The sequence below is a fragment of the Vicugna pacos genome, chromosome 10, assembly GCF_048564905.1.
Source record: "Vicugna pacos chromosome 10, VicPac4, whole genome shotgun sequence".
Lineage (NCBI taxonomy): Eukaryota > Metazoa > Chordata > Mammalia > Artiodactyla > Camelidae > Vicugna > Vicugna pacos.
The window spans coordinates 35,281,681-35,293,890 of NC_132996.1; the positions used below are offsets into that span (position 1 = coordinate 35,281,681).

At 45.0% G+C, this 12,210-nt stretch overlaps 1 protein-coding gene and 1 long non-coding RNA gene across 4 annotated transcripts in view; one reads left to right on the top strand and one right to left on the bottom strand.

The window, feature by feature from the left end:
• PARVA (parvin alpha) overlaps nucleotides 1-12,210 on the top strand; it is a 147,230-nt gene that overhangs the window by 127,023 nt on the left and 7,997 nt on the right. For both annotated transcript variants that reach the window (XM_072969525.1, XM_015238596.3), the window contains 2 exons: nucleotides 1,537-1,638; nucleotides 2,449-2,521. In XM_072969525.1, the coding sequence (XP_072825626.1) occupies nucleotides 1,537-1,638; nucleotides 2,449-2,521 (175 nt within the window). The remainder of the gene's footprint in view (nucleotides 1-1,536; nucleotides 1,639-2,448; nucleotides 2,522-12,210) is intronic.
• The window catches only part of LOC140698720 (uncharacterized), a 148,851-nt gene that overhangs the window by 34,846 nt on the left and 101,795 nt on the right, over nucleotides 1-12,210 (bottom strand). The window contains exon 5 of one of the 2 annotated variants that reach the window (XR_012076580.1): nucleotides 2,515-2,704. The exons of the other annotated variant lie outside the window; for it this stretch is intronic. This is a non-coding gene — a long non-coding RNA (uncharacterized lncRNA). Of the gene's footprint in view, nucleotides 1-2,514; nucleotides 2,705-12,210 lie in introns of those variants that run through there. 2 annotated transcript variants of the gene reach the window in all.

Below are 12,210 nucleotides of genomic sequence, written 5' to 3' on the forward strand. Positions count from 1 at the left end.
CTTTATTGGGAGATACTTTGAGACTGTGTCATGTATCCTCTTTCCTAACCTCCAATTTCTGATGAACTTCTAAAGTGTGGTTTTCTTTTGAATGCATGGGCACCTCCTGTTCTTTTTACAGGCATTGCCTGGGTGTGTCTGGGCTCTGGAGTCAGCTTCATATACTCTTTGGAGATAGGGAACGCTCCGCAGAAGTGATGAGCACTTCCTCTTCAGTTTTCTGGGCAGGAAGTGCGTCTCTGCCGAGCACTGTCTGGGGGTTTTACCACCCAGTCATGGGGAGTAGTCTAGGTCAGGGGCACTCGGAGCTGTGAGTAACCCTGACCCTAATCCAAGGCCCTCCCCTGAGTTGATAAATTGTATCATTTCATTCTCAGTCCATTCCAGCCACAGTCAGAATGGTCCCAGTTAACTAGTTCCGGGGAAGTGCCTTGATTTTGACACAGATACTGGTGTCTGCTTCCCATCGCCCACCCTGGGGTGGCCTAGGATGAATCATGCTCCGGCCCTACCCGCCTAAGTTGGAGACCAGTTGGATGGATGGTCTCTACTATCCTTGATGTGAGGGACTAGGCTCTAAGCCTCTTGCCATGGCCCTTGGCACACAGTTGTGCTTTGTCAGCAGAGCCGGGCAGCTGTGTTGTCCTCCCCGACACCAGCAGCAGTCATGAATGTTTATTAAGTGCTCCCTATGTGCCACGCAGTGTTTTAGGCACTTGACACTTACTTAGTCCTCGTGATAGCCCTTTGAATTAGATTCTATACTCTTATGCTTCTCACTTTACGGATGAGGAAAATGAAGTGCAGAGCAGCTCCGTGACTTGCTCAAGTCACGCAGCTAGTAGGCGGTGGAGCTGGCGGCCCAGCCCCGGAGCGCACATCCCTAACAGCTGCACTGCGCTGCCTCCCAGGCAGTAGTCAGCTGAGAAGGAGAGAGACTGCCCAGGCCTGCACGACACTAGAGTTCTTTCTCTGTTCATAAGGCAGAAGTCACCCTAGTGGCTGCATGCAGTTGGCCTTGGACATCCCCTTTCCCTCATCCCTCTGACCTCCCTAGTGAACTCCTGCTCATCCCTCACCTCTCCATCCAGGCAGCGCCTCCTCCGGAAGCCTTCCCTGCTGCCTTCAGCGGGAGTGAGTGGCCGCTGTCAGTCTCATGCAAGCCCACGTGCTTCCTTCCATCAGAGCAGCTGCTGCATTTCTTCCACACCAGTGTCCCCACTGGACTGTGAGCTCCTCCAGGGCAGGGGCTACACTGACTCATCTCTGTGGTCCCTGTCCCAGATCAGGGCTTGGTACCTAGTTGGTGCCAAATAAATGCTGGACCAGCTGAGATCAGGACCTTAGGCTTATGGCTTCTGTGCTGAACTAGCCAGACAAGGGGCAGGCCTGCTACAGAGTGTCCCTCACCCCAGCAGCAGCCTGCCTGGGGCTACAGCCTTTGGAGGATTGACATGGAAGCTGACAAGCCCCCTTGGTGAGCTTGGGCTGAGGGGCTCAGGGACCCAGTGCCTTCACCTGGCTCTCCCCCTCCAGTTTGCAGATGGAGTGTACCTGGTGCTGCTCATGGGGCTCCTTGAGGGCTACTTCGTGCCCCTGCACAGCTTCTTCCTGACCCCGGACAGCTTTGAACAGAAGGTAAAGGGGAGGTGATGTCAGGGGAGGCCCCTAGCCCACACTTACACTGGGGCCATCTGGGGAAAAGGCAGTGGCTTCCTGTCTGCTCAGGGTCTTCTGTGGTTGGATAGGGGGGCCCACTGGGATGAGCAGCTGAGCTGGGAAGCAGATACCCGTGTATCACCAAGCATCCTGAACAGCTTTCCCTCCCCTTCAGCCTGGCCCTGGTCCCCTAGCCGTAGGCTCCTGCTAGGGGCCACAGCTTAGCCTCTTCTCTCCCCAGAGGTGACAGGGAAGGTGGCTGCAAGGCTGGTCAGACCCGAGGGTGGGTGAGTGTCCTCTGTCTCACACAGGCCCACATGTTTCTCTTGATCAGAACAATTATGCTCAGAGGGTATGGCCAGAAGGTAGCCAAGTTCTGGTGCCTCTCATCGGCTGCCACAGCCGCTGTCCGCTAGACAAGGGGCATTTGGTCTCAAGCAGAAATCCTTTTCTGCCTCTTGAACGTGTCTTGCCATCTGATACTCTCAACTGTGTGCACTTAGACCCCTGCAGTTACAGTCTTGGCAGTGACGCAGGAACACAGTAGGACAGGAAGAGGATTTTTGAACTCCTCCAGGAGTGTTACTTCACCCACAGCAGGCTGGGCTGGCTGGCATTCCACGTGGCTGGCCCATTTTGGTAGCTTCACTTCTCCTTCCAGTAGTGGCCTCGTTTGAGCTCAGCCTCTGGCTACGGTGCTGGTCCCTTCACTTTCCTGGGCAGGTCTCAGGGAGCCGCGAGGGCCCGGGAATGAGTGCAGCACCTCACACACTGCATTTCTCTTTCCAGGTCTTGAACGTCTCCTTTGCCTTTGAGCTCATGCAAGATGGAGGATTGGAAAAGCCAAAACCACGGCCAGAAGGTACTTTGCTCTTCTCTGGGTGGGTGACAAGATGGCCCCTGTGCACAAGTTTTCAGGGCACAGGGCAGGGCTCATGTTTGATACCAGAGGGAAGACTGTCTTTTTTGAAGTTTTCTTTGCCATTTACAGGGAAAGGTGGGACAGGGCACAGCTGCTCAGTCCTGTGAGCTGCAGGTCACACAGCTGTGGGGGAAAAACAGAATCTGATCTCACACATGGGATCGCAGGGATAATGGCCAGTGCAGACAGTGCACAGAGCAGAGGTGCTGCTGCAGGAACTGCCCTGTGCCCAATTTCCAGGTGGTTCTGTCCCTGGACAGGGTGCTGGCCTGCCCAGGAGCTGCCTCCCGGTAAGGGAAGGGGAAGAGGCAGGGGTCCTCGCAGGAAGTTCTGCTCTGAGCATAACTGCCTTTCCTGTCCTTCGCCTGCTCCAACTCTGCCCAAGGATGAGGCTTGATTTGTCAAGTTTGTGTTGTAAATGTGAAGACTGAAAAAAATACAAAAGGAGCAAAATGTTCCAGTAGCCCTCCCAGGCTTTTGTGGGTGTAGGAGGAGATGGTGACAGCTGGACCAAACTGAAAGGACCAGCATCCCAGACAGGCTGACAATGTGAGCAAAAGTCCTGCCTGGGGAATGAGGGCTCAGTTTGTGAAACAGCAAAGCATGTGGCTAAGCTCATGACAGCCCTGGGTCCAGTCCCTACCCAAGCCTTGGGCAACTTACTTACCCTCTCTGACCCTATGTTTCATGTCTATAAAAATGGAACTCCTAGGGACATACACGTGCCCTGATTAAATGAGATGATATCTGATGCACAGCACCTGATACCTAATAATGAGCGTAAGCAGTTACCCATTTGGTGGGAATATTAAGAGTATGAATTGAATAATGATGATGATGAAACAAGTCCTGGAGGGACTTGAGACCAAGGCAGCAAGTTTGGACTCAATTCTGTAGGCAGTGGGAGTCATGGAAGGTCCTTGAGCAGGTAAGTGATGTGACTGTGACTCTATTCCAGGAGATCATTTGAAGGCAGTGTGAAGAACAGATATTTAGATGTGGGGCACCAGTGACAGCACTAGGGAACCCAGAAGGAAAAACAAGCTTAGGAGGGGGCATAAGGATGCCAGCTTTGAAAACCTTGAGGTTGACACCTAGGCACGGACAAGCAGAACTGGAGTTCCAGCAGATCAAGGCTGTGGTTATATGACTAGAAGCCTTCCGCTTATACACCAAGAGAGCATGGAACAACAGGAAAGCATGTAGAGAAAAGGGGAGGGTGAGGGACATATCTTGTAGGAATGCCTTTACTTTACAAAGCTGGAGGAGAAAGCAGGAAAACCGGCGAAGAGCGCTCAGTCCCCGTCTCATGACTTTCCAGACTCCGGTAACTATCAGCTCTAGACAACAAAAGCCAATCCCCTATTCTTATTTATCATCATCTTGTTGTAAGCACCTGGTCACTGCCAGAGGAGGACCTCTAGTAAAGCTGGTGTCCCTTCTTGGGGCTCTGCCTCTGCAAGGCCACTCTAGACATCCTAATGCCTCTAGGAATGGACTCTGAGTGTCCCATGGCCAGCAGATCAACGCCCTGCTTCTGGGTAGGAGAGACAAAGCAGGAGAGTTCCTGCCAGCGTTTCTGCTTCCATTCTCTTGAACTGCTTAATGTGAAACTTCCTGGTTACAGATTGGGAGTACGTCTTCTAATACTTCAGTTTTCAAGCACTGATTTCCCTTAAGACAGTTTCCCAATATCAATTAGCCTGTAGGGATATTTCAGCATATAGATGGCATTTCTTGTGCAATTATTGAACTGCTTAATATGAAATTTCCTAACCAATGTGAATGGAAAAACACATCTGTTTTTTGGGTTTTTTTTTTTTTTTTTTGCTATTATACTGGGCACCATGCCCATGCTGAAAATTTCCAGGGCGTAAAGGAGAACTGAAATGGTATTTTGTGTGACTGTACTCTGTGAGAGGTATATTCCAGCATTCCCCCTTGTTTCTCTGCTTCTACCTAGACAGTGAGATTCAGTAGTAAATGCTGCAGACTTTACAAAAGGTGCCAATGTAGGTAATCCTTTGAGGATGTTTCAAAATCAAATTGGCTGTGGTGGAAGCATTTTTCATAGCAAATTTTTTATGCATCTGCCACCATGCTGTTTGACACTCAGAGCTCTGTTTTACCTTAAAATCCCCTGGAAACTTTGGGTTTCCATCTCAGATAACTTTTGCCTCCCAGGCTTCATACCCTTTTAGTACCCCAGCTAGTGTAAGCCAAGTATTAGCATCACGTTCATGGTCAATGGAGCAGTTGAAATACTCACATGAAGCTGGTGGCTTTTTATTTAGGACATCATACCACGTGTCTTAAATGCACACACCTACCCTGTTATCATTCAGGTAGACTCATCACTGAATATGATTATGACCCCAGCATAACAGGCAACTGGGGACTTGAAACCTAGAACCAGGCAGGCATGAAGTCTGCATATAGGACAGCCAGCAGGCTGATGGAATGTCTACAATAGGAGTTAAATAGCTGGAACCAGGCTACTTCAAACAATGCTGAAAATCTAGGCAGGTGAATGTAGCTTCGTTCTAGGTGATCAATACTACTTGCAGAAAGATTCAGTCAGTGGCTGGAAATAGTTCAACTTTCCTTCCCCATTCTCTGGGGAGGTAGTGGACAAACCAGTGGGAAAATTTTTTGGCTCTGATAATATCAACTGTAAGCAAGGAGGCAGAGCAACAGAAACTGCTAGTGTGAAGATAAATTGATAGTTATTTTGGAAAATAGTTATCTAATATATTTAAGATTTGTAACACCAGTGTGGTATTATGTGCAGAATGATGGCCTTCCCAAAAACGTCCACATCCTAAGCCCTGGGACCTGTTAGTACCTTACATGGTAAAAGAGACTTCGCAGATGTGATTGAGTTGAGGATTTTGAGCTGAGGAGATTATCTTGGATCATCTGAGTAGTAACAGTGTAATCACAGGAAGAGGGAAGCAGATGACTCAGAGTGACACAGTGTGAGGAAGATTTAGCCCACCATTGCTGGCTTTGAAGGTGGAAGGGGGCCAAGAGCCAAAGGATGCAGGCAGCCCCTAGAAGCTACTAAAGCCAGAAAACAAATTCTCCCCTAGAGTCTCCCGAAGAGAAAACAGCCCTGCTGACTTCTCGATTTTTATCCCAGTGAAAACCATTTTGGATTTTGATCTTTAAAACTGTAAAATAAATTTGGGTTGTCTTAAGCCACCAAATCTGTGATAATGTTAGAGAAGCAATACAAAGCTAATATACCCTATGCCCCAGCAATTCCACTCGTAAGTATGCATGTCCACATAACAGACTCCAGTCCAGGAATATCTAATAGACTAAACTGGAGCTTGTGCATCCCCAGTAGACAAACTAAAGTACTGTGAATTGTTACACAATGGCAACAGTAAAAAAGAACTAGTGAGAAATCACGAGAGAGACCTCTAGTTACTGTAGCATGAAGGGGCCAGTGATTATCCGCTGCAAAAAAAAACAGCTGTAAAACTGGACACAATGATCAAAACCAACCATTTTGAGGCACTGAAAATTTACCAGAAGTAGACAACAAATGGAGACACAGTCTTGAAAAACTACAGAATATAGCTGAATAATTATAGTTATACCTCAATAAAGCAATAAATTATACCTCAGTGAAATTGTTTTAAAAATGAACAGCTCATGCAACAACAGGGATGAACCTTATAATTTTGAGTTTAAAAAATCTAAGTGTGTGTAGAATGAGTCTATTCTATTGAAGTGTAGAAACAGGCAAAACTACAGCCTGCTGTTTAAGGGTGCATGTGTTGCTGGTGGAACTATGAAGAGAAAGGAAGTAATCATGATGAAAGTCAGGAGAGTGGTTGTCTTTGCAGGGTGCGAGCGCGATGTGACCGGAACGCAGAGAGAAAGGGTGTGCTACTAGGGTATGACGGCGTTCTGCTTTTGCCATGGGTGGTGGTGACACGGGGGTTCTCTTCCAGGTATTTAAAACTGCACATATATATGTTGTATGTACTTTCCTGGAAGCTTGTCATATTTTTTTAAAAATTATGTAAAGAAAATGGCAAAGTCACCAGATAGGGAAGCGGGCTGCCACCAAAATGACCCATCTCCAAAGGATGGATTCTGTCCCAGTAGGGAATAAGGTGCAGAGAGGGACTGAGGCAGAATGAGCTCCATCCACTGGGGGTGGGATGGAGGCTGGAACATGACGCACATCTGGGGGCTGGGCTCACCCTGAGGCAGCGGCCTCTGGCCTCTCAAGTTATTCCAGCACCTACCAGCTGGGGGCACTGAGCCACTAGATGTCCTGCCACCTTGGTCAATGAACTCAGGGATGGGGGTGGTGAGGTGTCAGAGAAGGGCCATCAGGCTGGGATGGCACAAATAGGGCCACATCTCTTTGTGTAAAGCCTGGGTTTCTGGATTAGAGTTTCCTTCCTTCCTTGACCTCTACATCATTTGGAGAACCACAGACTCATTCTGGATGGTCCTCTGATGGATGGGAAGTATCACCAATGCCACCGAGAGTGACAAGAGCAAACCTGGAGCCCTTGCCCCTTGGCCAGAGGCTGTTTTCTCCCCAGAGTGACCTTGGGTCTGATTTGTCTCTTCCTTAGCCCCAGAGAGCCTCTGCTCTGGCTGTCTCTATCCAGAAGCCCTACCATCCTGTCTGCTCCCAGAGAGAGAGGGACTCTGGGCCAGCAGAGAGGTATTCAGAGCAGTACTGAGTTGCTAATCACAATTTATTAGCCGAGAACTTTAAAAGAGGCTCTGTTTATATAGCATGGAATCACAGTCCATTCCCAGGCATCCAGAGCCCCTCTCTTAGCTGAGATAGCCCCCCTACTGGACTGTCTAGAAACACTCGTGTGGCCACTGGCTTTCTTGATAAGAACAGACTATCAGCAGTGTCTCCAGCTGTCATCTCCCACTTCACCAGGCCCAACTCATGGTGATGCCCTGTAGAAGGGTCTCAGATTTCCCAAGGAGCAGGGCTTAATTTGTGTGAATGACACCCCCTGGAGTTGTACAGTGCGCAGACTGAACGCCTATACATAACAGCTCTGCTAACAAGCAAAGATGGGAAAGCAGGAAGGAAACCACCCTTCAGGTAGCCCTTCATATGTTCTAGGTGTTTTTCATAAAACCCAATTTTGCCAGTGAGAAAACCGATTCCAAAAAGTTAAATGACTTATCTGGGTTAGTCATTTAACCCACTGTAGTAAAGATGGGCTTCAAACTTGAGTGGGCATTAAAATTAAATTGGAGGAGACATATCAAGAAGGTGTAGCAGGAGCAGGCATAGCTCACCTCCCCTCCACCATGAACACATCAAAAATACATCTCCATGTGGAGCAGTTCTCACTAAAAACTGACTGGAGACTGATTGATAGAAGAAAGACTCTTGTACAACCAAGGGTAAGAAAGATCCACATAGAATCGGGTAGGAAGGAAAGAGAAGCAATCAGGGACCTGTGTCCCTGGGAGGGGACTCAAAAGAGGAGGGGGATTACACAGGCAGAGCCTCCTCCCTGGGGAGTGAGCAGTTTAAGCCACATATTGGGCACCCCAGCCCTGCAGTCTGATACCAGGAAGACAAGCCCCTCTTGGCTGGTTTGAAAATCAGTGGGACTAACAGGAGGGCTGTAAGAATCTTGTGAAGAGCATGCACCTACTTGCTTGGTCCTGAAACAAAGTGGAGGAAGGAGATTAAAACTGCAAGAAACTCTAGCCGGTTTCCCACAACTGCCCCAGCATGTGCTCCAGCCCGCTCTGGCCCCACTTGCTTTATGACGCTGCTCCACACTAGGGAGAGGGCTGCTGCGGCTCACGTGGGAGGGGTGGAGTTGACTTGGACCCAGAACAGCATCTGAAAGGTGCAGGAGAAGCCAATGCTAGTGCTTATGCAGGCAGCACATCAGAAGCCATCTGAGACTCTGACTAGGGCTGGGACTGCCACAGCCCACACACAGACCCATGCTGAGTACCTGATCCAGCATTGCTCCCCTGTGGGGCAAGGGTGCTGATGCTGGGAGTGAGGAGAAAACAACTTAGAGGGAACAGAACCAGTTCAGACCCAAACCTCAGGGCTTTTGCTCCAGCAACTTGGGGCCCACCCCACTCCAAACAGGGTGGTGTTGGCCACTGAGCAGAGGAGAAGCCCCAGACCACACTTGGTTCTCGATCTAGCCCCTCATCTCCAGCCCTGCGTCCTACCGATGTGATACCTGCCAGCATGCCATGGGGGAAGATATGACTCATGCTCATATCAGATTCAGCTCTCCCAACTAAGGCAGTGGGCACACAGAGACTGTATAGCAACATTCCCACACAAGACACCCATTCAAGACTGGAGTAGGTAGCTGTTTCACCTAATCTCATAGAGACAGAGAAAGTTATGCAAAATGAGAAGACAGAAGAATTTGTTTCAGTTGAAAGAACAAGAGAAAACCCTTGAAAAATGAACTAATGAAATACAAATAACTTACCAAATAAAAAAATTCAAAGCATTAGTAATAAGAATGCTAACTGAGGGGGAGGGTGTAGCTCAAGTGGTAGAGTGAATGCTTGACATGCACACGATCCCAAGTTCAACCTCAGCACCTCCTCCAAATAGAAATAAATGAATAAACCCAATTACCACCCCCTCATAAAACAAAACAAGAGTGCTAACTGAATTAGGGAAAAGATGAATACAGTGAGAATTTAATGAGAAACTAGAAACTAAAAAAGAACAAATCAGAGCTGAAGAATACAATAAATGAAATGAAAAACACACTAGAAGTAATGAATAGCAGACTAGTTGATACAGAAGAAACCATAAGTGATCTACAAGATAGAATGATGGAAGTCACCTGATCAGAATTACAAGAAACACAAATGTTTAAAAATGAGAACAGTTTAAGTGACCTCTGGAACATCAAGCATGAAAAAGTTCAGATTATATGGGGTCCCAGAAGGAGAAGAGAAAAGGGTCCAAAATTTATTTGATGAAATTATGGCTGAAAATTTTCTGAGCCTGAAGAAACAGATATCCAGGTACAGGAAGCATAGAGGGTCCCAAACAAGATGAAGCCAAACAGACCCACATCAAGACAGATCATAATTAAAATGACAAAATTAAAGAGAATTCTAAAGGCAGCAAGAGAAAAACAGTCATATATAAAGGAACCCCCATAAAGCTATCAGATGATTTTTCTGCAGCAACTTTGCAGGCCAGAAGGAAGTGGCGTGTTATATTTAAATGTAGAAATGGAAAAACCTGCAACCTAGATACTCTACCTAGCAAAATTATCATTTAGAATTGAAGGGAAGATACAGAACTTCTCAGACAAGCAAAAATGCCAAGAGTTCATCAATACTAAACCTACCCTAAAAGAAATGTTAAAGGGTCTTTTCTAAGTGGAAAATAAAAGGCTAATACAAAAAGTAAGTATCTGTAGGAAAGGAAAAATTCTACTAGTAAAGGCAAACACGTAGTAAAGGTTGAGGATCAACCACTTAAAATAAGCTAGTATGAAGATGAAAAGACCAAAAAATTGTACAATCAACTATAGCTGCAACAGTGAAGGGACAGACATGAAGATGTAAAATTGGACATCAAAAACACAAATGTGGAGGGGGATTAAAAATCTAGGTCTTTTAGAATGTATTTGAACTTAATTGACTATCAGTTTAAAATAAGTAGATATAGTTAAGGTCAATATATATGGAGTCCATGGTAACCAGAAATCAAAAACCTGCAGTAGATAAAAACTATAGAGAAAAGAACACAAGCATACCACTAAAGAAAATCATCAAACCAAAAGGGAAGAAACTAAAAGAAGAACAGAACAGAGAAGTACAGAAACAACGTGAAAATAAGTAACAAAATGGCAATAAGTACATACCTATCAATAATTTTTTTTTGTTTGGGGAGGAATTTGATTGACTGATTGATTGATTTATACATACATACATACTGGGGACTGAACCCAGGACCTTGTGCATACTAAGCACACACTCTACCACTGAGCTCTCCCCTTCCCCCTCAATAATCACTTTTTTTTTTAATTGAAGTATAGTCAGTTTACAGTGTTGTGTCACCTTCTGGTATATTGCATAATAGTCCAGTCATACATACACAAACATATTTGTTTTCATATTCTTTTTCATTATAGGTTACTACAAGATATTGAATATAGTTTCCTGAGCTGTACAGTATAAACTTGTTTATCTATCACTTTAAATGTCAATGGACTAGATACTCCAATCAAAAGTCATGGGATGGCTGACTGGATTTAAAAAAAAAAAAGGTCCATCTAAATGCTGCTTACAAGAGGCTCACTTCAGAACTAAAGACACACACAGACTGAAGGGGAAGTGAAGGAAAAATATTTTATGCAAATAGAAACAACAAAGCTGGGCTAGTAATACAGTAAGACAAAATAGACATTAAAACAAAGTGTATAACAAAGACAAAGAAGGGCATTAAACAGTGAAAGATCAATACCAGAAGAGGATAAACACTTGTTAACATATACGCACCTAAATATATAAAGCAAATATTGACATAATGGGAGAAACTGACAATACAATAATAGCAGTGGATTTTAACATCCTACTTACATCAATAAACAGATCATCCAGACAGAAAATCAGTAAGGAAACACTGGTCTTAAATGACACACTAAAACTGTTGGACTTAATTGATCTCTAGAGGACATTCCATTCAAAAACAGCAGAATACACATTCTTTTCAAGCATACATGGAATATTCTCCAGGATAGATCACATGCTAAGCCACAAAACAACTTTCAATAAATTTAAGAGGACAGAAATTTATCAAACATTTTTCTGACTAAACAGTATGAAACTAGAAATCAATTACAGGAATAAAAATGGGAAAAGCACAAACACGTGGCTACTAAACACACACTACTTAAAAACCAATGGATCAGTGAAGAATTCAAAGAAGAAAATCAAAGTATCTCTGGACAAACGAAAATGAAAACACAACTTTCCAAAATCTATGGGAAGTAGAAAAAGCAGTTCTAAGAGGGAAGCTTATAGCAATACAGGACTACTTCAAGAAAAAAGAAAACAATCTCGAACAACCTAACCTACCATCGAAAGGAATTAGGGGAAAAAACAAAAACAAAAAACAAAGCCCGAAGTCGGTAGAAAGAAAGGAATAAAGATCAGAGAGGAAATAAATAAAATAAAGGCCAAAATACCAATAGCAAGTATCAATGAAACCAAGAGCTGTTTCTTCGAAAAGATAACAGAATTGATAAATCTTCACCTAGGCTCATGAAGAAAAAAAAGAGAGAGTGGATCCAAACAAAGTAAGAAATGAAAGGAGAGAAATAACAACTGATATCACAGAAATACAAAAAGTCACAAAGAATACTATGAACAGTTATATGCCGACAAATCAGACCATCTAGAAGAAATGGACAAATTTCTAAATACATACAACCTTCCAAGACTGAATTAGGAAGAAAGACAATATGAACAGAGTGGTCATGAGTAGTGAAATGAATTTGTAAAAAACAAAACAAAACTCCCAGCAAACAAAAGTCCAGGACCAGATGGCTTCATAGGCCAAACATATAAAGAAGAACTAATATCTGGCCTTCTCAACCATTCAAAAATATTCA